Source organism: Oncorhynchus mykiss, chromosome 19 (assembly GCF_013265735.2).
Source record: "Oncorhynchus mykiss isolate Arlee chromosome 19, USDA_OmykA_1.1, whole genome shotgun sequence".
Lineage (NCBI taxonomy): Eukaryota > Metazoa > Chordata > Actinopteri > Salmoniformes > Salmonidae > Oncorhynchus > Oncorhynchus mykiss.
Window position 1 is genome coordinate 32990665 of NC_048583.1, and position 27010 is coordinate 33017674.

The 27010-nt window shown below is 42.8% G+C and overlaps 1 protein-coding gene across 5 annotated transcripts in view; it reads right to left on the reverse strand.

Annotated features, from left to right (window-relative positions):
- Positions 1-27010, reverse strand: part of LOC110497688 (neuronal PAS domain-containing protein 3) — a 390976-nt gene that overhangs the window by 219744 nt on the left and 144222 nt on the right. For all 5 annotated transcript variants that reach the window (XM_036954672.1, XM_036954671.1, XM_036954670.1 and 2 more), the window contains one exon: positions 15430-15512. In XM_036954672.1, the coding sequence (XP_036810567.1) occupies positions 15430-15512 (83 nt within the window). The remainder of the gene's footprint in view (positions 1-15429; positions 15513-27010) is intronic.

Genomic DNA, 27010 nt, shown 5'->3' on the forward strand with positions numbered 1-27010 from the left:
AGGTATGCCTTGAAATAAATCCACATTTACAACTCCAATTGACTCATATGATGTCAATTAGCCTATTAGAAGCTTCTAAAGCCATGATATAATTTTCTGGAATTTTAAAGGTACAGTCAACTTAGTGTATGTAAACTTCTGACCCACTGGAATTGTGATACAATGAATTATAAATGAAATAATCTGTCAGTAAGCAATTGTTGGACAAATGTATTGCGTCATGCACAAAGTAGATGTCCTAACCGACTTGCCAAAACTGTAGTTTCTTAACAACATTTTTTTTTTTTTTAATTGCCACTTTCCCACTCTATATTGTTATAACATTTTCACAAATACCTTAGTGTACGTAATTCCCAAACATTCAAAGAATTTATGAAAACTTGAAAATGACTAAATATAAGGGTTCTCTTGTCAGATAATAAAAAATAAATAAAACATTTTTTTTTACCCCCTTTACTCCCCAATTTCGTGGCATCCAATTGTTAGTAGTTACTGTCTTGTCTCATCGCTACAACTCCCGTACGGCCTTGGGAGAGTCGAAGGTCGAAAGCCATGCGTCCTCCGAAACACAACCCAACCAAGCCGCACTGCTTCTTAACACAGTGCGCATCCAACCCGGAAGCCAGCCGCACCAATGTGTCGGAGGAAACACCGTGCACCTGGCGACCTGGTTAGTGTGCACTGTGCCCGGCCCGCCACAGGAGTCGCTAGTGTGCGATGAGACAAGAATATCCATACCGGCCAAACCCTCCCTAACCCGGATGACGCTAGGCCAATTGTGCGTCGCCCCATGGACCTCCCAGTCGCGGCCGGCTGCGACAGAGCCTGGGCTCGAACCCAGAGTCTCTGGTGGCACAGCTACAATGCCTTGCGAAAGTATTCGGCCCCCTTGAACTTTGCGACCTTTTGCCACATTTCAGGCTTCAAACATAAAGATATAAAACTGTATTTTTTTGTGAAGAATCAACAACAAGTGGGACACAATCATGAAGTGGATATTTCAAACTTTTTTAACAAATCAAAAACTGAAAAATTGGGCGTGCAAAATTATTCAGCCCCCTTAAGTTAATACTTTGTAGCGCCACCTTTTGCTGCGATTACAGCTGTAAGTCGCTTGGGGTATGTCTCTATCAGTTTTGCACATCGAGAGACTGAACTTTTTTCCCATTCCTCCTTGCAAAACAGCTCGAGCTCAGTGAGGTTGGATGGAGAGCATTTGTGAACAGCAGATTTCAGTTCTTTCCACAGATTCTCGATTGGATTCAGGTCTGGACTTTGACTTGGCCATTCTAACACCTGGATTTGTTTATTTTTGAACCATTCCATTGTAGATTTTGCTTTATCTTTTGGATCATTGTCTTGTTGGAAGACAAATCTCCGTCCCAGTCCTTTTGCAGACTCCATCAGGGTTTCTTCCAGAATGGTCCTGTATTTGGCTCCATCCATCTTCCCATCAATTTTAACCATCTTCCCTGTCCCTGCTGAAGAAAAGCAGGCCCAAACCATGATGCTGCCACCACCATGTTTGACAGTGGGGATGGTGTGTTCAGGGTGATGAGCTGTGTTGCTTTTACACCAAACATAACGTTTTGCATTGTTGCCAAAAAGTTCAATTTTGGTTTCATCTGACCAGAGCACCTTCTTCCACATGTTTGGTGTGTCTCCCAGGTGGCTTGTGGCAAACTTTAAACGACACTTTTTATGGATATCTTTAAGAAATGGCTTTCTTCTTGCCACTCTTCCATAAAGGCCAGATTTGTGCAATATACGACTGATTGTTGTCCTATGGACAGAGTCTCCCACCTCAGCTGTAGATCTCTGCAGTTCATCCAGAGTGATCATGGGCCTCTTGGCTGCATCTCTGATCAGTCTTCTCCTTGTATGAGCTGAAAGTTTAGAGGGACGGTCAGGTCTTGGTAGATTTGCAGTGGTCTGATACTCCTTCCATTTCAATATTATCGCTTGCACAGTGCTCCTTGGGATGTTTAAAGCTTGGGAAATCCTTTTGTATCCAAATCCGGCTTTAAACTTCTTCACAACAGTATCTCGGACCTGCCTGGTGTGTTCCTTGTTCTTCATGATGCTCTCTGCGCTTTTAACCAGTTGCATCTCTAGGGGCGCTATTTCATTTTTGGATAAAAAACATTCCCGTTTTAAGCGCGATACTTTGTCACGAAAAGATGCTCACCTATGCATATTCATATATTAGAAAACACTCTGAAGTTTCAGAATCTGCAAAGATTTTGTCTGTAAGTGCCCCAGAACTCATTCTACAGGCGAAACCAAGATGATACGTTAAACAGGAAATGAGCAGAATTTCTGAAGCTCTGTTTTCTAATGTCTCCTTATATGGCTGTGAATGCGACAGGAATAAGCTTAGACCTTCTGCCGTTTCCCCAAGATGTCGGCAGCATTGTGACGTATTTGTAGGCATATCATTGGAAGATTGACCATAAGAGACTACATTTTTCAAGTGTCCGCCTGGTGTCCTGCGTCGAAACTGGTGCGTAAAGCCATGTGCAAGTATTTTTCCATTTGATTGAGAGGGGAAACCATGCTTCCACGAACGATATATCATCGAAGAGATATGTGAAAAACACCTTGAGGATTGATTCTAAACAACGTTTGCCATGTTTTCAGTCGATATTATGGAGTTAATTTGGAAAAAAGTTCGCGTTTTGAGGACTGAATTTTCGTTTTTTTTTGGTAGCCAAATGTGATGTACAAAACAGAGCTATTTCTAATACACAAAGAATCTTTTTGGAAAAACTGAGCATCTGCTATCTAACTGAGAGACTCCTCATTGAAAACATCTGAAGTTCTTCAAAGGTAAATGATTTTATTTGAAGGCTTTTATGTTTTTGTTGAAATGTTGCGTGCTGGATGCTAACGCTAATGCTAACGCTAAATGCTACGCTAGCTAGCTACTTTTACACAAATGATTGTTTTCCTATGGTTGAGAAGCATATTTTGAAAATCTGAGATGACAGTGTTGTTTACAAAAGGCTTGAGAGATGGCATATTTATTTCATTTCATTTGCGATTTTCATGAATAGTTAACGTTGTGTTATGCTAATGAGCTTGCTGATAGATTTACACAATCCTGGATACAGGGGTTTTTTCATAGCTAAACGTGACGCAGAAAACGGAGCGATTTGTCCTAAACAAATAATCTTTCAGGAAAAACTGAACATTTGCTATCTGAGAGTCTCCTCATTGAAAACATCTGAAGTTCTTCAAAGGTAAATGATTTTATTTGAATGCTTTTCTGTTTTTTTGTGTAAATGTTGCCAGCTGAATGCTAATGCTAAATGCTACGCTAAATGCTACGTTAGCCATCAATACTGTTACACAAATGCTTGTTTTGCAATGGTTGAGAAGCATATTTTGAAAATCTGAGATGACAGTGTTGTTAACAAAAGGCTAAGCTTGAGAGCTAGCATATTTATTTCATTTCATTTGCGATTTTCATGAATAGTTAACGTTGCGTTATGGTAATGAGCTTGAGTCTGTATTCACGATCCCGGATCCGGGATGGGGAGATCAGAAAGGTTAACGGACCTCTGAGACTATCACAGTGCAGGTGCATTTATACGGAGACTTGATTACACACAGGTGGATTGTATTTATCATCATTAGTCATTTAGGTCAACATTGGATCATTCAGAGATCCTCACTGAACTTCTGGAGAGAGTTTGCTGCACTGAAAGTAAAGGGGCTGAATAATTTTGCACGCCCAATTTTTCAGTTTTTGATTTGTTAAAAAAGTTTGAAATATCCAATAAATGTTGTTCCACTTCATGATTGTGTCCCACTTGTTGTTGATTCTTCACAAAAAAATACAGTTTTATATCTTTATGTTTGAAGCCTGAAATGTGGCAAAAGGTCGCAAAGTTCAAGGGGGCCGAATACTTTCGCAAGGCACTGTAGCACTGCGATGCAGTCAGATCATTTTTTTGTGTATATGAACAGATTTGAATAAGATTTCATGTTGCTAAAATGCTGTCAGTTCCACTTTAAGAACACCTGCTCTTTCTAGGACTTAGACTTACCAGGTGTGGGCGGCAGGTAGGCCAGTGGTTAGAGCGTTGGGCCAGTAACCAAAAGGTTGCCAGATTGAAACCCCGAGCTGGCAAAAATCTGTCATTCTTATTAGCAAGGCAGTAAACCCACTGTTCCCTGGGCGCCATGGATGTTGATTATGGTAGTCTGACTCAGAGGGGTTGGGTTAAATGCGGAAGACACATTTCCCTCAATATTAGGAAGGTGTTCTTAATGTTTTGTAAATTCAGTGTACAGATACCATATCTTTGTTCGAGCTAGTGTCTCACAGCAGGAAAATAATCCTGCAGCAACTGGAAATGTGAATTATAATGGAGAAGATCATTAATTACATTTTTTTTAGGGGTTGATCCATTTTTCATTTGGGCATAACAAGTCTGACATTTTTAAGAGGAAATTACACACTTTAGAAACATAAAATTCCTGCAACAACAGGATGATCAAATTAAGATACGGCATCTGTATAGAGAGTGTGACAGAGAGTGCACCTTCTGGGGGACGACACTACTAGGTTAGAAGTTTAACAAGTTCAAATGCAATTCAATTGAGAAGAAATTGAGGGGAAAGTTATTCTAGCCGAGAACTGCAGCCTGATCTGAGATCTGAAGTAAATCTGAAGGCCATTAGATTGATGTTTTAATTTGTGCTCCCTTCCCTTCCCTTATTGTTGGGTCTGGGTCATATCAGGAGGTATGTAATCTGCACAGCTGCTCAGACCTGGGGATGGAGTATGGAGAGTAAGTGAAAGAGAGAAAGAGAGAAAGAGAGAGCGAGAGAGAGAGAGAGGGAGAGAGAGAGAGAGAGAAATATAGCTAGGGAGGAGAAAGAGAGAGAAGGAGGGAGGGGGTTTGTTAAGGGGGCTCTTTTGGGAAGGCGCCCCGGCTCTCGACACAGAGCAAAGCTGTTTAAATTCTGCAGGTATTTCAAGGTTGTTATCTATTTCAGATCAACAGTGCGGGTCAGGGTTCAGGGCTGCCAGAGTTTCCCCAATCCTCCCAAGGCCCCTGATTGACAGCAATCAGCATCTCCTCGCCATCACTCGGGGAACAAAGTGAGGGTCAAGACAGCGGGCGATTTCATCTGTCATTTTTAATTATCCAAATGATATTCACAGACAAAACCTTTCGCCATCCGTCAGGGCATCACATTACCATAGACAATGTTTGTTTAAAGACTGGCCTATAAAATCAAACAATTATGAATGCAGACAAGCCCTTGCTATTGACTGCATAAATAATAAGGGCCCTGTTTTTTTCCCTCTCTGTCCGAATTCCCATTGCTAATGAAGGGTGGGTCTGGGCATGGGGGCTGCACAGGAAGTATAGAGGAGGGCTGGTAATCAGAATGCCTGGCTCGACGTTCGACATTGATCTTTTACTCCTCAAGATTCTAGCCTGACGTCAGGTCATGCTGCCACAGGAGCCATGGTGAAATAGAGATGAAATCACACCTCAGTACTGTGCCAGCTACCGTTATGTACAATCCATACTATATGTGTGTGTGTGTGTGTGTGTGTGTGTGTGTGTGTGCCTGAATATGTAAACAATGACCTGTCTTTAGTTTACTGCTTCTGTTACATTTCCCTCATAATAAAGCCTCATAAAGTACTTTTTGTACTTCATCTCTGTTTAACTGACTTGACAAAGAGTTACTAGCCACCTGTAAGGAGCTGCCTCTTAGAAGACACTTGCAGAAGGCTGTACGCAGCTCACACCTTTCACACCTGCCTTCCTACGACACCTGCACCCAGCTCACACCTGCATACCTATCATACCTGTATCCCATCACACCTGCATACCTATCATACCTGTATTCCATCACACCTGCATACCTATCATACCTGTATCCCATCACACCTGCATACCTATCATACCTGTATCCCATCACACCTGCCTTCCTACGACACCTGCACCCAGCTCACACCTGCATACCTATCATACCTGTATCCCATCACACCTGCATACCTATCATACCTGTATCCCATCACACCTGCATACCTATCATACCTGTATCCCATCACACCTGCATACCTATCATACCTGTATCCCATCACACCTGCATACCTATCATACCTGTATCCCATCACACCTGCACACCTACGACACCTGCACTCTGGATCCACCATCCATCTGCTGCACATCAATAACACCGGTGTTGGTCTGCCTTCCATTCCTAACCCCGTGGACCTCAGAGCACATCTGTACCCAACATCTCACAACGGCGCCGCCTACTGTACACCTCAGTGGACAACCTCTGACACATTGGACTGTCAGCGATTCATTTCACATGGAACACACTGAAATATTATCATAATCGTTGCATTTGACATCTGTCTGTCTGTCTGTATGTTTTTGTGTCTGTCTGTCAGAGGCCCATCCAGATCCTGCATCGAAATGAACCGCTCATCATCAGTTGGTTGAGAAGAAGCCGGTGGCGAGCTGGACTGGGCTCACTGTGTGTGTGTGTGTGTGTGTGTGTGTGTGTGTGTGTGTGTGTGTGTGTGTGTGTGTGTGTGTGTGTGTGTGTGTGCGCACGCGCGCGTGTGGGTATGTAAATTCCCCTCCCATTATGTTATGCAATGTAGTGAACCACAGCAAGAAGGGCTCTGACATGTTTGCTTTCAACAGCACATTAGTAAACAAAAGAATAACTATCAAGTATGGGAGACAGCGGCTTTCAACGAGCTGAGATAAAAGCATGGCGTGGTGACCCTTTACACTGCAGAGAGAGAGCAAAACATCAGACCTGCTTTTCTACCCACAGAATGTGTTACATGGAGACGACTGATAAAAAAACCATGACAGATGAAAATCCATGCGCAGTTTGTGTATGGTTGGTTGACAGGGCAATTTCAAATTGAATTTGACAAAAATGTCTCAATAATCTACCATTACTGCAAACTAATCACGACTGAGACGTTGTTACACCTCTGTGCCATGGCCACCTGCAATTATTGAGTGTTAACTGGAATTAATGCATATGCTCAGACCCGGGTGGGATATGAAAAGACAACAACAGTGGCTTTATATGACAACGTGAGAAGTAGCAAGTAGAGACTCCGTACTGCAGTCGTAGTTAACATTCGTAGGGCTGGGGATAGAATGAATGGTGCTTCTAGGACTGCCACCTCCATTCTCTAGCTCCATAGATAAGCAGTATAAATGGCATGTGGGTGTGACAGAGACACAGTGGAGCTGCCTGGGCTCGATGTAATGGCTCACATTCCTAGACTGTTTTGTTTGGGGGCCAGACCGGAGCACAAAGGCCAGCTTCAGGACTTTCCCAATTAACCTCTGGCTTTATCGCTTCCCAACAAGAGGAACAATGGCCATACGAACCGCGGTCAATAGAGAGAGCAGTGATAGACAGAGGAGTTCTGCATGATCTGTGGAGAGGAGAGGGGAGAGGAGGAGAGGAGAGGGAAGAAGAGGAGAGGAGAGGAGAGGAGAAGGGAAAAGAGGAGAGGGGAAAAGAGGAGAGGGGAAAAGAGGAGAGGAGAGGAGAGGAGAGGAGAGGAGAGGAGAGGAGAGGAGAGGAGTCTGGATCTGTCTCTGGCACAGGGAGGAGGAGGAGGAGGAGGAGGAGGAAAATGCCTCCATCCACTTTGTCTTTTTCTTTCCCTCTAAGTAGGCCTACAAACCGAAACTGTTCTGAGCGGCTGCTCAACAACAACAGAGGCATAGAGCCATAATGGCGATTTTTTTTCCCCGAATCACAAATCAACCTGCGATTACAACTTGTGACAGCTGCACACAGACGGGCCTCAAACACACAGCCCGGCTCCTCCTTGATGTTATGCAAATGTAAACAGCTGTCGTTTCTAAAGCAGGCGTCTTTCTCTCCTTCCGCCGGTGTGGAGATGGAAGGGGTTTGAAAACGAAGGGCTTTTTGAAACAGAGCCCCATTATCACACAAGTCTGACTCGCTGAAAACAACAAACGCCACAAAGCTAACCAAACAAGAGGGAGAGAAAAAACAACGCCAGGAAAGAAGTCAAGATGAAAGATTTGACAGATTTGTGTGTTGGACCTTAAGATGTGTGGCATATTAAGGCGTGTTGGGTGTCCTGTCCCCCTTGCCCTCCACAGGTGCTGATAGAAGCTGGGAGTCTTTCTACTCTTTACAACAGCCTTTCTGTAATTAGGAGTCCTTCTGTCTGGCCCTCACTACACTCTGCCTCTCATTCATCTACAAACAACACATGCTGTTGATTCTCTATCATTTAAAGAGACATCAAACGCAGCTTCTTTTGATAACTCCCAACAAAGAGCAATTTTGCATATTGAGGATATTCAACTTCTCTGCATTACGTTTATGCATGTATGAGTGAGAGTGCTACTACCCTCAAGCAATGATTACTTTAAAAAAGTATATTCTTCACATTCTGTCACAAGAAACAACAGACAACAAGTGAGACAGATCTGTTTCATCTCAGCAGGGATAAGGGTGTGTAGTGTGATGACTCATTCCGAAGGCAAGAGGAGTCTCGGACTGAACAGAGATCCTTGTGGGAGGGGTAGTTTGGGGTCCGGGGGGCGGTGAAGGTCAAGGCACCCTCCATTTTCAATTATGCAATAACGATTGAAGAGAGAGAGAGAAAGGGAGAAATTGAGTACCAGTCAAAGGTTTGGACACACCTACTCATTCAAGGGTTTTTCTTTATTTGACTATTTTCTACATTGTAGAATAACAGTGAAGACATCAACACTATGAAATAACACATTAACTTATAACAAGGCACACCTGTTAATTGAAATGCATTCCAGGTGACTACCTCATGACGCTGGTTGAGAGAATGCCAAGAGTATGCAAAACTGTCATCAAGGCAAAGGGTGGCTACTTTGAAGTATCTCAAAATATAAAATGTATTTTGATTTGTTTAACACGTTTTTGGTTATACATGGTAAGAGAGTGCAGACAGACGGACGGACGGACGGACGGACGGGCGGACGGACAGACAGACTGACAGACTGTGAGAGAGAGAGAGAGAGCGAGAGAGAGAGAAAATAAAAAGAGAGAGGCATCCACCCACCATCCACCCCTTACTCTCTTCCACCCACACCAGACATTTTGCCCTTCAGAGGCAGGCGAGTCCTTTTATAATGCTTTAAAAAATTAACCAACGTATAATTTATCTCATGCAAAACTATTACGGGCCAGTGATATCAATGTTACTATTTAGTCTGTGTGTTTCATCCCCCCCAGTCTATCTGCCAGAGGACATGTCCCATTGCTGTTAATGACCTATTGCTGCTGTCGCATCCAATCCAGCCCACTGACTGGAGAGATGACAACACACAGTGGGAGACGACAAAACGGTCAACACACTGTCCCTGAGCGCTGTCACTTCCCCCCTCTCCTCTCCTTCAGCCTCTCCTCTCCTCTCCCCTCATTGCTTCTCTTCTCTCCTTTCCTCCTCGCTCCTCTCCACTCCTCTATTCTCCCCTCTCCTCTATGGCTGCTGCTGGCCTCTCTCCAGCCAGGGAGGGAGAGACACTGGGAGGAATTCTGCTGAGGAGGAGCCATTACCGGGACCACAATGCCACAGAGATAGAGAGACTATTTTGGACAGTGATTGGCCAGGGCCCCACAGAGACAGACACAGAGTGAGTCTCGCTCACTGTCACCCCCAAACACACAGCATTCCATCTTCCTGCTACAACTACACACACACCTTAACATTGACCTGGACACACACACACCTTAACTCAGCCTTCTATAGCTACACACACACCTTCCATAAACAAGCTCAATCTCTGCCCTCCCTGATTAGTACCAGTGGGTCTGTTTTGGCTACAAGACTATGGCGTTACTGTAGCTCGACACCTTCGTGAATAGTTCCAATATGTTAGCAAAGAGAAAAACTACTTTTAAAACGCCACAACAGCGAAGGCACCCCAAAACCTGTCTTCTCTGTAACGTCTGAGATGGGGGTAGAGGGGAGTAGGGACGGTGGAAAAAAGCAAAGGGCTTCCTTCCGGCACGAAGATGGGGGCAGCTGCCAACCTCTGCTGATCTCCGCATATGAAATCAGTTCATTGATTATTTGGATTGACAAAACTTGTTTGTCAACCAATTCAATGTTTTTTGGGCCTGAAAACAAAAAGACCATAGAAGGCTCGTTTGAATGCAGCCCCGTGTTCCCAGATCAACCGGGCCACTCAGAGTCAAAGGAGCCTGGAAAACAAAGCAGCTATGGTAGCCGGGTAGCTGGGGACCATGACACAATGAGAGGGAGAGCCGTAGAGATGGCTACTAACGCTGTCCCGTTCACACACAAACACAGAGCCATCACCCTGTCCCATTCTCTCACACACAGGGCATGATTAATCCCGTGTCACATGACTAGGTCCGGACAGGAGACAGGCACAGTTCCCGGGAGACATTTACACTCACTCTGTCAGATTAAACAGCAACCTAACCCAGTGCTTCTAGGGCTCTCACTGTTTCTACTGCTCTCAGGCCTGCCAGCCTGTCACATACGTATAGGGCCCAGGTACACTTCTCTTTAGAAAATCAACCAGACAAAGGGGTCAAAGAGGAATATATTTTTCATTGTAATGACTGTTATCATATCATTTTCTACTACTATGTAGAATGTGTACATTGACATTTTTGTCATTTAGCAGATGCTCTTATCCAGAGCAACATACAGGAGCAATTAGGGTTAAGTGCCTTGCTCAAGGGAACATCCACAGATTTCTCGACTCATGGGATTCGGACCAGTGACTTTTTGTTTACTGGCCCAATGCTCTTGACCGCTAAGCTACGTGACGTCCTGTCTTTGTAAATACATTCTGAAACAGGGCTGTAACAACAAATGTGTTACACATTCTAGACGCGTTTGAATGGTTTCAACAAAGAGGGGACCATTTGAATTTAGGTTTGGTTTGGAGTTTTCCAAAAATTGTCAAGGAATGTTTGGTGAGTTAGGTGAAGATACAGGGGAGAAATGGTAAAAGGGTCTGCTAGTGCATCTTATTGAGTTTGGCTTTGGATAAGTCCCCTTAGCTGTTGGCATTAGGCAGAGACAGAGTCACTCAGAGTAATGAGCACTGGTTAAGCCCTGAGAGGCCAGACAGGCAGGTAGAGTAGAGCAGAGAGAGTAGTGTAGAGACACAGAGGAGCTCATCAAGCCGTCCTCTTTATTAAGCACTATCAAACCCACTCTAATCTGTCTAAAATTAGCCGCTGTGCTCAACAAGTAATGACTGCCTTGCATTCATTATTAGTTCATTTTCCCCAAATCAATCACCGGCCGTGCATGCTTTTTTTAAATGTCATCCTAAAACTTTTCACAATCAATTAAGCTGAAGATTAATGGGGACAATTTGCCAGGAACAAGTCCTTCCTTGAAAAGGCCACGCCTCGACAGACTTCTAGCCTGCTATTGATGTTAATTATACATTTCCGCTTTCTTGTCAGACACTTAACCTGTCGCAGGGAAAGTGTTCACTTATAGTGAGAGGGGGCTGCCGTCACGATGCTGCGTCACGAGATTGTTAACATCCCCCGGTAGAAGGACATTTTTAGAAATGTTGTCAGTGGGCGAGTTTCAATTCAATGCAACTTTATTTAAGCCAATTAAAAAAGGCATAGCCAGATCACAAATATCAATATCCTCTGTATACAGTATACAAACAACATTATACCCATTAGTTGCAGTTTCTGTTATTGAAATTGACTATGAAATCGAGGTTGCTCTCTGCCGTTGATAACCATAAGGGAAACATCCTCCCTTCTCTTCCCTCCTTCCCCTTTCCAACCCACTAAACCTGGGGATCTGAGGTAAATTGAGGGAGATGTCACTTTCAATTCGGCACATGTTTAAAAGGGAACAGGCACAGGGCATATGGCTGCCACTGTGTCTCATGGGACTAAAGGGGGCAGCGTTTCTGCTACAACCTCTTTTTATTCGTGTTCACATCATGCATGACAACACAATGTTCACTGTGGGACAAGGCTGGGAGGAAGCAACCCCATTGGAAGACATTTACGCGACCTGGAGGATTTTCGTCGTTGTTGATATCTTCGATCAATAAACTGGCACGATAGAATGAGCTACCGCATTCTCTGTGTGCCGTTCCAAGTGAAAGTGCATCGAATAACATCAATCAATCAATTACATTCATTTACAAAGCTCTTTTCCCATCAGCCGATGTCACAAAGTGCTGTTACAGAAACACCGGCCTAAAACCCCAAAAGGCAAACAATGCAGGTGTAGAGGCACGGCGGCTAGGAAAAACTCTCTAGAAAGGCCAGAACCTAGGAAGAAACCTAGAGAGGATATTGTGGCAATCCAGGTTAAAATGTAGATTACAAAAATGTAGACTACAGGAAACAAAGATAGCTTGATGATCAACAACTCCCAAAACAAAAAGATTATATGTCAGCATGGTTACCAGCTTACACTTTCATATCAGCTGTAGTATCAAATTATGTTTTTGCTTTACTGATTTACAGCAAACCCTTTGGGCTTATGTATAGAGATAAGCAGCACTATATAAAATATTAAAAAGACAAGACACAAGCAAAATACCCTCAGGACTAACGGGGTTAACCATTATCATAGTTTCATAATTCAATATGTAAGGGATAATCAACGAGGGGCTATGTCTATGCGTTCCATGGAAAAGAATGAACGTCGTGGAAGGTGTGTTCTACGACGCGCTGGCGGAGTGGAAATGACCCTCCGCGGAGCTGCATTCTTTTCCAGAGAGCACATAGAGCACCGAGTTAATTGTCTCTTTTATACCAGGGCTACAATAGAACACATTTCCCGCTAGAAATGTGTTCAACATCCACTGAAGTAGCTAGCAAACAAACCTACCTGCTAGTTCAGCTAACCAAACCTTCAGTCCTATGAAAATTGAATTCAACAACCCCAATAATGTTTTCAATTGGACTTTTGCTTTCAAAAGCAGCTCAAACATAGAACATGTAAGAATCAACTATAGCCATTGAATTCTACCGCGCAAATATACCGTGTGTTACAGGGAAATAACGTACGCTCTAGAATGCCCTTCAAGCCAATAAGAAACAAGTATTCAACAATGCCATGGTATAAAATCATTTAACCGTACTATAATACAAATATATTTCTACATAACCAAAAATAAGGTATAAATGACATAATAAACTAGAATATGAATCTATAATAACTGAGTATAATATAAGTATTAAAGGAAGGACTTTCAAATGTATAATCTTTATAGATGAAACATTTATGTATGCCTCAAAAGGTTGTATGCATTGTTCCCTCTCAGCTGCACACGTGTGTGGGTTCACAGCTCCCCTCGACCTGCTGCTCAGAATCATTGTATTTATTTTATTTAACCTTTACGTAACTAGGCAAGTAAGTTAAGAACAAATTCATATTTACAATGACGGCCTACCAAGAGGCAAAAGGCCTCCTGCAGAGAAGCACAAGAATGTACTTCACTTATCTTTCTAGAGTTTTCCCCTTTAGTTAACACTGTCAACGTTTTGCTCTACTGTGGGAATTGTGCTTGAATCAACGCAATATTAGCCATTTTCAATGTGACATACTAAAAATAAACAATGCAAGACTTAGTATGCAAAACTAACTGTGCAAGAGATTTTCTTGTAGGCAGAGTGCATTGGAGTAGGAGTCTATTGCATTGACAGGCACCACTCAGGCCCGTACATTGACCCATGCACCATAGGCCTACAATATGATCAAATAGCCACAGGAGCCTACTTGGCCACTGCTAAAACTGTAACTTAAAGTTACACTATGCAGAAATCGCTCCGCCATTTCCTGGTTGCAGTTTCGCTTCAGTTTATGTGACAAATAATAGGCCAGTACAGTGTAGATAATCATTGTACCAGCTAAACCGCCATGAAATATATTTTCCGTAACCAAAAATATAGTATTTTCAGCAGTTTGAAGCTGGTGTACAAAACCCAAAGTAAAAGATGCAAAAACAAAACTTAAGAACGGAAAGCATAGAAATAGCGTACATAGAACAGATCTACCGCTTCTTAGACTTATTCTTTAGGTAGAATGATAGATCTATAACTCACATTTCTATGTGAATTTGGTCGGGTCGAGCCAAAAGTGACATATTGCCACTTTAAAGCAGGTACAGCCTCAGTGTTTACAGAAACGTGCGCCGGAAGTTGCACAGACTTTTCACAGCCCTCAAGTTTGTGCTCAGCAGATCTGAAATTTGCTCAGTGCCCCCAGAAAATAGAGGGAACATTGGTTGTATGTTCAAGAATCAAGGCAGAGCATTAATGCAGTAATGCTAGAAGGCTTGAACAATGCCTCAGCTTTGGTCCTGTGTGGTAGAGGTTGACACAGTAACAGGATTCCCACGGGTCTTGCATGGTCCCGTGGGAGTCCTGCAGGAACAGGAGTGATATTCACCTTCTCCCAACAATAACATGCGTTCTTCGGTCTTCAATCACTATTTATAAAAATAGATATAAGACCTGGGCAGGCAACAAAAAGTAGTTAGCTAACAGTTCTCTCTCTTGTCTAGTGAAAAATGAGCATGCAACCCAAAACGGGGCCGTTACTATGGAAACTCACAAGCAGCAGAGCGCAGGGTGCAGGCAGCTAACGGATGAAGTGATTTCTGATTTCTGCGCGGGATTGAATTTTATCGGGACAGGACAGGAAAGTTGTCAGGGTTATAGAACTGTTGCAGGATCGAGACAGTACGTGGGGGGGGGGAATTCTGGACAAGACGGGAAAGGAATGAATTAACACTCCCCTGTCAACCTCTACTGTGGGGCTCAGTTGGTAAGAGCATGATGCCAGCAATGCCAAGGTCTTTGCAGGAATCACATACTAGCTATCGTAAGTCGTTTTAGACTAAATCCTTTCCTTAATGTCAATTGCTTTGGTGGATAAATGTATCACTAGATGTCAGTAATAAACCATGTGAATAGTGTGGGGAGTTGCTAGACAGACAGACAAACAGATACAGTACATATCTAGGGTTGCAAAATTATGGTAACAAAATTATGGTAACAAAATTATGGTAACAAAATTATGGTAACAAAATTATGGTTAACAAAATTATGGTAACAAAATTATGGTAACAAAATTATGGTTAACAAAATTATGGTTAACAAAATTATGGTAACAAAATTATGGTTTTCCAGAAATAGCAGTTGGAATATTTTGGGAATCAGGAGTGAATAACAAGGATATCTGGGAATCCTCCAACCACAATTTCTAGAAACTCTGGGAATTTGGGGAAAATTACCAGAATTTTGCAACCCTTGTAACTGTACAATAACCTTAATACCAGGCTTGTCAAACAGGGTGGTGGTGCCTGTGGGACAGGACAGGACAGGTGTTCTGTGGTATGGTGCGATCTCATATCATCCTACCTGCAATATGTGGCTCCCGAGGTGTGGCTCGAAGATCTCTGAGGCTACTGCACTGGGAGTCCTCCTTCGCTGTACTCCTATAGCTGTACACACACAACACAACACAACAGACAGAGCCATGGTGAGACAACACACACACTGGGTGAAACACACACACACACACACGCACACGCACGCACGCACACACACACACACACACACACACACACACACACACACACACACACACACACTGGGCGGGTATAAGGCTGACTGGGTTTGTATGCACATACATTACTAGGCAATACATAAACATGTAGCTAGACAGACAGACAGACACATTACATAAATGCAGTTGCATGTTAACACGCACACAACACAAAGGCACACACCAATACCTTACGAACAATAGGTTAGCTACGGCGGTGAGAACCAACAGCTGTAATGATAAACAGCTGACATCATTGACATCAAGCGCCCACGATGATAACTTTACAGTAATAAGTGCTGTAGCGATGCTCATCAAAGGGTGGAACTCGTACAGTACAATGCCATTATCGAGTGCAGCTAGCTTGCATATTCAATGATTTGCTGGCTGGTACAAAGGCTTGTTTCTAAATGAGGGATTATATCATGCGATTGATTCTGCTGCATAGCAGACTAACCAGAGACTGTGCCCTTGGGGTATTTTCTCTATACTCCCAACTTAAAAGTAGGGAGAGGCACCATGCTACCCGTTACTGGTAAAAATGGCCTGAGGTAACTTTCAAACTCCCACCAGAGCTCATTATGGTGAATTTTATAACAAAGTGCTCTGTACTTAATTTTCAGAGTTTAGCCAGGAATTGGGGTAATGTTGCTGAATTAAGTGCAATTAATGATGTAATAAAAGCATTGAATGGCCTTTAAAGACTCTCAAAGAGCAGGAGCAAACAGGGCCTCCTCTGGGAAGAAGCCAGGGGAACGGGTTAGAGTCAGAGGCCAGGCCCCGGGTGGACGGGGGGGGGGGCACAGACTGCACAATGAGGGGCCTCTGTCCTTCACTGTATTCCCTGTTCCAGGCCAAGCATGGTAAACACACATCCCCCTCCAGTAATGCTGTAAGCAGTTAGCCCTTTCCCCTCCCTGAGGAGCGGTGCCCATGCCAAACAACATGCACTGGATAGACAACACCTGCAGGACCAGTCCAGGACACACACACAAACACACACACACACACACACACACAGTACTCCGCCATTGGTTGCGGAGGATACAAACAAGGCATGAGGCGGAGTCAGGGCAACCCCAAACAAACAGTTCCAGTAGAGAGCCCTGACACATAGAGACAGCAGAGGGAGCTAGAACCCAGTCCTCAGATGCACTATGCTGGCCTGTGTGGCCTCACACACACACACACACACACACACACACACACACACACACACACACACACACACACACACACACACACACACACACACACACACACACACACACACACACACACACACACACACACACACACACACACAGTGACCCAGCACAGAACCACTACCCAGCACTCAGACACACACCCGGGCCATACGTTAGCTCCAACAGGCAGCTCATGTAGAACAGAGCAGAAATATCACAGATCAAAGCACACTTGACCAACTTCAATTATCATCTTTTATATCCTGGCCGACACAGTGGAGGGAATCATTATTTCTCTCCTACAATGGCCCTCATCATCACACAGTCAGACAGGGCTCTTTCCCTGCTAAAAGAGCCCCGGCATGGAAGTAAGTGACAGATTGCTTTATATGCGGAAAATTCCTTGACCTTGGGGATCTTTTGAAAACGGGAAACTTTACGTGGTTAATATTTTATAATAAAGAAGTTGAAATGTTAAACTGGCACCACTGGTGAAGGATTGTGGCCACCTTGAAGCACCTCTTCCTGCCAACAGCTCCTTCACAGTTCTTAATAACACACACATTAGCAATTCAGAGCAGCGCCTTGGGTGCAGATGGCCCGTCACCTACAGACTACTGTGTCTGACTGTCCCTGTCTCACACACGCACACGCACACACACATGCACGCACGCGCGCACACACACACACTTTGTTAGACACTCAGTCCAGGAGACCAAATATTGTGGAGGAAATCGAATCTAAATGTGTCCCAATCCACACAGTAGACTGATTAATAAAGATATAAACCAGCTGGAGACTGTGGTTCTATTATGTTAGGGGCTAACACTAACCCATCAGATTTTTCCCGATTTATAAATGCAGCTTGACGAGGGTGATTTTGATATTACCCCCCCCCCCCCATTTCAATATTGTTAAGGAGACTCGTAAAATGATAGCGGCGAGACTGTAAAAACATCACTTTGACACCTGTGCTAATGTACTTAAATTTTTAAGGGCTGACTAACAAGTATTACGTATATTAACAATATATTAATGCACTATACACCAGGTAAGAACAAAATTACATTATGGAAAACTGCATTCAAATCACACTCAGATAATAAGGAATGCACAGCACAGTATAACCTTCGCATTGCACTAGCTACATATTTAAATCTGACCAATAACAACTGACATTGCACTAGCTACATCTTTAAATCTGACCAATAACAACTGACATTGCACTAGCTACATATTTAAATCTCACCAATAACAACTGACTTTGCACTAGCTACATATTTAAATCTGACCAATAACAACTGACATTGCACTAGCTACATCTTTAAATCTGACCAATAACAACTGACATTGCACTAGCTACATATTTAAATCTGACCAATAACAACTGACTTTGCTACTGAGGTACTGAGCATTATTAAACGTTCTCTCTAGTGGATTGGCAAAAACAGTATTAACTCAGAATCCAAATTCAAACTAACTGTGTGTGCATGCAAATCAGGGTGAAAACCCTCCTTAATTTAAACTAATGCGGCTTTATGATGTGAAAATATCAGTTTCCATTTACCACTCTCAATGTTTAATGTCGGCTGTTTAATACAACCATGTCACAAACAGCATTTGGTTTCAAGATTGCAATATATTGCAATTTGATTCTCAGTACTGTGGCAATTTCTAAACCGCAGTGCTATTTGAAAGTCAATTTAACTTTCAGTTTTATAAGTCAACATTATTGCTATTGTTAATTTATTTCTCATTTAATGGAAAATTGGCAACAGGGGCCCCGACTGTCATTTTAAATCTGCAGTAATTTCTTGTGAAGCTTAGTGTTCTTATTCCCTAGTTTCTGGATTAGAGCAGGGCTAAATGGCAGCTCCGGCACCACCAAAGACTCTGGGGCAGGTACTGTTACACAAATTGCCAATTCAATTAACAGAGTGTAAATGCTCAACTGGCAGCTGGCACGGAGGACAGCCATTTTGGTTCTTGTCAGGCCTAATTCATCAGGCTGTCAAAGGCCTCACTATGAGGAGCCTCACTGTGGTGTGTAAACTGTGGACACTGTGTGCAACCACTTCCTTAGTGAACCGTTATCCGCTACAATGGTAAACTTGTATTAATCCAGCACACAGACAAACACAAACTACACACAATGGACCCAAAACTGTTATTTTGGTCTCTCTCTCTCTCTCTCGCACACACGCACGCACGCAAACACACACACACACACTCTCTCTCTCTCTCTCTCGCCTCCAGTTTGCCATGGCCACCAGTGCGTTTTAATCAGCCAGGATGATCCCATAGTTACATCAAGATCAACAAAAGTTATATTTTCCTTCCTGGGACCCCTAGCTGTGGCTAGTGAATTACCTCAGTGTCCTCAGAACAGCAATCCCCATCTCACGCTGTGTCCCCCCGTATCAACTACCAACAACCTGGGAGACAGCAGTCACTATGGACCCAGTCACATAATCCTGTCTGTTTTAGTCACATTCACCTCCATGTGCTGAATGTGATAGTAAGAATACCATTTTGTCCTTGTTGATGAACCATTTTGTGCTGAAATAGATACACTGAAATCAAGTGTGCATGTCAAAAGCATTTCTTATTAGATTTCTAATAAGAAATTGTGTCTCTGTATTATAGTGTGTGCTTGAAGTCTTTTCATATATAACAAATAATATAATACCAATGTGATCTATATTCCATTGGAAATCTTATATAAAAAAAATGGAAATCCCCCAAAAAATATTAAATTACAGTACATTTACAATGGTTCAAAATTCACACCCTTCAGGCATTTCAAACATAGAATCTGCCTATTCTGAAATGTATGGTTTTAAGAGTGTTTATTTTTTACATTTAATTTGATTAAAATACCAATTCCTTTATAGATTAAATCAATTCTCCTTCCGTGTCCTTCAGTCTACATACTCCCCAAATGTTTTCACAGTGGAAACTGAAAGTCCGTAAAATCATTTACTGACCACGGCTAATGAAAGCTCTTCTGATCACATGTCGTAGTATTCCCCCACAGACCGGCCGGATACTTAATAAGTCATCCTGATGAAGACGGAGGCTGAAACATTTGTTTTAATTAGTTTCCTTTCTAACATCTTTCACTAGTTTTAAGTTTTCATTGATGGTCTGTTTAATAATCCATGTTCATCTTTCTGCTCATTTGTGTCATCAAACTTTAACGGCTGTGATTCTAACACTAATGACCAGTCTCAGAGTAAGCCTGAGAAAGAACAAGTCTTTCATTTCAGCGTCTGTCTGTCTGCTGCTTGAAGCGAACAGGTGTTAACAATACGCGTACTATACACTGACATTTTGGATTTGACTCAATTGATTGATTGATTTTGATTCAATAATTAGGATTACAGAAAATAATATTTCGATTTACATTTGATAAAATAGTTCCACCTCTTCAGAATGTTTTTTCTCCCACATTTGAATCTTAGGTTATTGTAAAACTAATTGACTGGCTGATAGTACAACAGTTGTTGTGGCCTTTTCTAGCCTCCTTACCCTTTCTAGTCATGCTATCTGTGTGCGTCGGCTGTACAGTGAACCTGGACTGGGCTGAGTGGATATCTCCAGCTCCGTCTTTCTCTCTCTTTAGTACAGATCCCAGATTACACCTTGAGTGTCGGCTCAGTGAGGAATAATTGTCTATGGAAAGTCTCTTGTAGTGGCCCTGAAGTCCCTGTTCAAGTGATTTTGTATTTCATCATTGTGCCATTCCCCTCCTCATCACCAGAAACAACTGTCAGATCCACTGATAAGAGGGCTGTATGAGAGCATGGCAGAGCACTCTGGGTGACAAGTATTGTCCAGTTGCGATTCATATCAAAACTGCAGGAGGAGAATACCAGAATATATTAGAGCTATTCAGAGAGGCGAGTACCTGTAACAATACAATATTGTCTCCCGCTGCAGTTTGAACATGAGGTCACAGCACACAGACACTGATGTGACAATGAAAAATAAAAGTGTTTGAAAGGGTTCCCCAATAGGCCAAATTCGGCCTGAGGGTGATTTTTATTTGGCACCCAAGTTTTCTGAGCAAAACAAAACAAAAAAGTTTTTTTTTTTTTTAAACATCATTTTCCGTTGTTGGACACAAAGAACTGTAAAATCATTAGGAACTCAGCTCAAAGTGATTTAAATTCAATAAATCTGTTACCAAATATTCCCACGCATGAATACAGAAGCATATGTGAACATATACCAATGTAATCCAGGAGTGAAATGATTCTGTTTTTGTCAAATACTAGATCTGTTTGGTATTCTTTCCATCAATTTGCAGTGTACAGATTATATATAACTATTTTCCGGCACCCCAACCAGGCCCTTGACGGGGGGTAATTGGAGACCCCTGGTGTATGGCATTGAGGGGGAGCTTTCTCAAACCAGCGTTTGTGTGCATTTTTAAAAATGTACTTTCAAGGTGTGCTATACTGTACACTCTGTTTATATAATGCATTCAAAATACAAATGACTGACAGGCTTTAGCCAAGACCCTCTGCCTTTAATTTCACTTTCAATCAAATCTATCAAATAATAGTACATTTGCGCCATGAAAAGCTGGTGCCGTCAACAAGCTTGTCGGGTGAAATATGTAAACACGTTCAGCCATCTTGAGCATCCCAAAGATGCTAAACACAGCTATCGATATTTTTCTCAGCGGAGAGGAGAGGTGGGCTGGCTGGCAGGGAGAGGAGAAGACGACAGCATTATTGGCATTGAGCAACACGGGAGAGGTCAAGTTCAAGGGGCATTTTCAACCAATCAATACGCTAGGATGAGCAAAATAAAATAATGGGGGAAAAAATCATTGAATTTGGAAATGCATTCATTATGGCTAACTGCATTAAAGGAAGAGAGAGACAGAGTGCCCGGACTGCCCTACACAGTTATGAAGGCTTACGCAACCAAACAAACAATCCATTACTGAAATGCATTGACGCATTTCTGTTAATAAACTCGTTGCAGGCTGAGACTGGGGGCTGCAAGGCAAACACACCCCAAATGTGAAGAGCAGAGCTCGCCTTAGCAGAGCTCACAAAAACCAACAACCTTTCATTCATGATGGAGGACAGTAAGAGCTGCGTAAGACCTACAGCCATTATGACAGTTAGCTAACCCTGACTTAGCTTAGGTTAGCAGGACTTTGCTTTAGATACAGTGAGAAAATATTGCTCCATCTTTCATTCCTATTATCAGAATAACATCTAATTAGTGTGTATGTTACGGATTTAAGTCGTAAATGCTCGCAACAACACTCGAAAACGCTTAAAAAGATGAGCTACCGTAGTAATGAAATGAATTCAAGTTGATGGTATCCAAACCGTTAAATACGCTTATTGTAACGGCCGTTGGCGGTGGAAGAAGGTGAGGACCAATGCGCAGCGTGGTAAGTGTTCTTTAATGAAACAACTGAACACTGGAAAAACAACAAAACGACAAACGAACAGTCCTGTACGGTGAGGAAAAACACAGAACAGAAAATAATCACCCACACCACAACGGTGGGGAAAAGGCTACCTAAGTATGATTCTCAATCAGAGACAACTAACGATACCTGCCTCTGATTGAGAACCATACCAGGCCAAACACAAAACACAACATAGAAAAAGGAACATAGACAACCCACCCCGACTCACGCCCTGACCATACTAAAAGACATAACAAAAGAACTAAGGTCAGAACGTGACACTTATAGTGTTGAATAATTCAGGTGTTATCAATATGACAATCATCCTTAATAGAAAAAGTCCAGATCATGAAAGACTGGGTGTAATAGAAAATATGGTATGTGATCAATGTGGCTCTATGGGCTTGTTCGAGTCTGCTTCCCAAATGTTACCCTGTTCCCTATACAGTGCTGAGAAAAACTGTTTGCCCCCTTTCTGATTTTCTCTGCTTTTGAATATTTTTGATACTGAATGTTATCAGATCTTCAACCAAAACATAATATTAGATAAAGGGAACCAGAGTAAACAAATAACAAACATGTATACTTATTTCATTTATGTAATAAACAAAGTTACGCAACACCCAATGCCCCTGAGTGAAAATGAATTGCCCCCTTACACTCAATAACTGGTTGTGCCACCTTCAGCTGCAATGGGGCGGCAGGGTAGCCTAGTGGTTAGAGTGTTGGACTAGTAACCAAAAGGTTGTAAGTTCAAATCATATACAAATCTGTTGTTCTGCCCCTGAACAGGCAGATAACCCACTGTTCCTAGGCTATTACTGAAAATAAGATTTTGTTCTTAACTGACTTGCCTAGTTAAATAAAGGTAAAATATAAAAATTTAAAAATGATTCTTCAGCTTCCTGTAGTTGTTGCTCAGCTTCTCTCATCGCTGTGGAGGAATCTTGGCCCACTCTTCCATGCAGAACTGCTTTAACTCAGCAACATTTGTGGGTTTTCGAGCATGAACTGCTCGTTTCAGGTCCTGCTACAACATCTCAATTCGATTTAGGTATGGACTTTGACTAGGCCACTCCAAAACTTTAGATGTGTAGCTTTTCAGCTGGCTGAAAGGACCTGGATGACTTGTCATCATTGAAGGCACCATGAATTCCGCTTCCCTATCAGAGAATGTCAGCCCATCCGTCTGAGAGCTGAAGTGCAGCTGGGTCATGCAGCAAGACAATGATCCAAAACACACAATCAGGTCTACATCAGAATGGCTGAAAAGCTACACATCTAAAGTTTTGGAGTGGCCTAGTCAAAAGTCCAGACCTAAATCGAATTGAGATGTCAAAATCCCTTCATAGCGATGTGAGAGACTGATTAACAATTACAGGAAGCGTTTGGTTGTAGTCATTGCGGCTAAAGGTGACAACCAGGGAGGGGAAAATGACTTTTCACACAGGGGCATTGGGTGTTGCATAATTTTGCTAATTAAATAAATGAGATAAGTAAACACGTTGTGTTATTTGTTCACTCAGGTTGCCTTTGTCTAATATTAGGTTTTGGTTGAAGATCTGATAACATTCAGTGTCAAAAATATGCAAATATAGAGAAACTCAGGAGGCAAATACTTTTCCAGTGGATTTCCTTTGACCAGGGCCCATAAGTAGTGCACTGAAAAGGCTATAGGGTGGTAGAGGAGCCTACATTTCCATAGTCTCTCTCTCCCAGTCCCCTTGTCCAGACAGACACCACACTACACAGTAAACAGAGCTAAGAGCAGAATCCAGCTAGCCATCTCTACGCTCTATAACCCCTCCCTCCCTCCCTCCCTAGCTCCCTAGCTCCCTCCCTCCCTAGCTCCCTCCCTCCCTCCCTCCTATTTGTCCTCTACTCCTGTCCTTGACTCTAACACACACCAGCTGGCACACACCCAAGCAAAAAGACAGCAAAGATGATTACACATACCAGTCTGTGTGTCTGTCTGTCTGAATTTGTGTGTTTTTGTATGTGTGTGCACGTGCGTGTGTGCATGCATGGCTGTGTGTGTGCGGGCCTTCGTTTGTGTATGTGTGTTTATATACTATGCACAAATATTGTGAGTGGAGGGGTCAGAAAGCGATAGCAGGAGAAGGTAACAAAAAAAGAAAGGTAATAAGTGAAAGACGCAACAGCAGGGGTGTGATGGAATGTAAATAGGGAGGGAGGGAAAGAGAGCTATGATATACTGGTGGTATACTTTAGATAAAAAGGTGTTAGATGGGGTATGAGAGGGGTACTATACCCCTAGCTACAAAAGGATGCCTACAGTCATACAGACAGTAAGGCAGATCAGTGCCTCATAGGCTGCTGAGCAACCTGTCATGCCACAGTGGGGAGGGTCGTCGTGGAAACGAACTGACAGAGTGGATGGAGAGGGATGGGAGGTGATGGGGGGGGGGGGGGGGGGAGGGGGGGGTTGCCCTTAGTGCGTGTGCTTGTGTGTGAGGTTGGGTAGAACATGAGCCGTATAGTGTTCAGACAGAGAAGGGCTGCTGTTTCAGTCTGTTTCAGTCTGTTTCAGTCTGCCAAACAACATAATGACTCATTCAGGCAGAAGAATATTACCACCAGGGGAATATTTGGAACGTCTCAGCCGTAGAGTAATTAGGAGCTAACTACAATGGCATGCTCCACCAATGAAAGGATGAAAATAGGAAAGTAAGAGATCCTTCTATTCCTCGCTCCTTCTGTCTGTCTGTGGGGTCTAGATTGCAGCCAGGGTAAATGGGAGAGGAGAGGAGGACCATCAACTGCAGCCGGTCAGCGTCTCTCTCTCTCTCTTCCAGATAGACATGTTGGTTGTGTAGGCTCAGCAGCAGAGGGGATACTATAGTGAGCTGCTCCTGGGAAACTGAGTCCTGATTAAGTGTCCTGATTTGGTACATGTCCATGTCACTATGGTACCAATAAAAACATAATGGCCAGGTCACTCTATCCATTTAAGTCTCTGCTATAAAAGAAATAAGGCAACAAAAACATGTCGTCCCCCACAAATGATGCAGCGCCTCCCTCGGGCCAATCACTGTCATTTTTTAAATGGCGGATCTCTTTGGCAAGACGCATTATTCACCCAAGTTTTTTCAAAATCAGGCCAGTGGTGTCTGAGATATCGTGTGGGTTAGCTAGACTCATATCCCTAAGCATGTGTGCCAAATTTCATCACTCTGAGTCAAACAGATCAAGAGCTATAAACATGTGCCCGTTATAGCGCCACCATGTGTTCTTGCAAATGTTGAGTCTTCACAGTGTTTGCAACATGTGTACCAAATGTTGTTACAATACGAATATCCTTGACTGATTTATATGCATTTATATGCCAGACCAAGCCTGAATGAATGTTTATTGTTGTTTTAGGTACTAATCTGGAAAGTATTGCATTGAGAGACCTTTGTCCATAGATGCCACATATCAAGTTTTGTGTCGATCGGCTATTCGGAGGAGTAGCATTGTAAGTGTTTTTTGGTGTGTTTTTTTTTTTTTTACAAAATTCAAAATGGTGTAAAATCCATTATGGTGAACCTTATGTTTAGAAGAGACAAATGTGTTTATTTTATTAGGAGAGGGACATATGTACCACATTTCATGACTTTTGGTCAAACGGGGTTAGGGCTTGACCTTTCAATCGCTTGTTATAGTGCCACCATTTGGCCAATCAGTGAAATTTTGTAAATGAAAGGTCTCTATGGCAGGACGCATCATTCACCCACGTTTCCTAAAAATCGGGCCAGCGCTGTCTGAGATATCGCGCGTGATGAATGAAAGTACAAATGTACGAATGTACTAACGGACGGAGACAGATCTACAGTCCCCTCCCCCGATCTCATTGTGGGGGACAAAAACTTTGGTTCGGAATAAAACTAAACATGTCACAAACATCGGCTAAGAATGGGACAGGTGTCCTTGAAAGGGAGATTTTGAATCTCAATGGGATTTTGTCTGTATAAAAATGCAAAGAAAGAATCTTATCATGTACTACGCGTACTATAAAAAGTGAGAGCGAGACATGGTCAACGTGGGTGTGTTCTCTAATAACAAAAAGTAGTACATCCTTTGAAGCAAGATGGCTAGAGTTACATATTCATTTCAATGCTGTACCACACAAGACCGTAACTTCCCACTACATACAGGCCCAGATTAAGCTTGGGTTTCTCAGAACCCATCCAGTCCATTCAAACCAGGGACTTTGTGGTTTGAGGCGCTACAATATTCTATATGGTTACATCCCTAGACCCAGTTCTATAGAGAATGTACAGTACAACTGGTCTGGAGATGAGAGCGGATGTGTGTGATTGGCCGTGTGTCTGATAAAGAGAGTGTAATGTGGTCTCATCAGGTGCTGAAGCAGAGGACACACAGCGTGGGAAGGAGACAGAGACGCTGCTACTTCTACAAAGGAGTGAAGGCCCCTGGTTCTCATTACACAGACCACATTAGACCACATTAAGCAAACCATGTCAGAGTAGCACACTCTCTTTCACACACAAACACACATAAACGCACACATATGCATGGACGCGCATGCACACGCCCCCGGGCAAGAAACACAAATGTGTAAGAAACAATTAACACAACTTTGAAGTTCTTTGAGCGTGTTTACATTGGCCTTATGCGGTGTCACGAAACTGGACTCATCCACTATTCAACTTTGTACCTGTCAAGACAAACCACTGAAGGTGAATGATGAGGACACTTCCCTCTCTCCCCCTTCCTTTCTCTCTCTGTGATAAATTAATGACC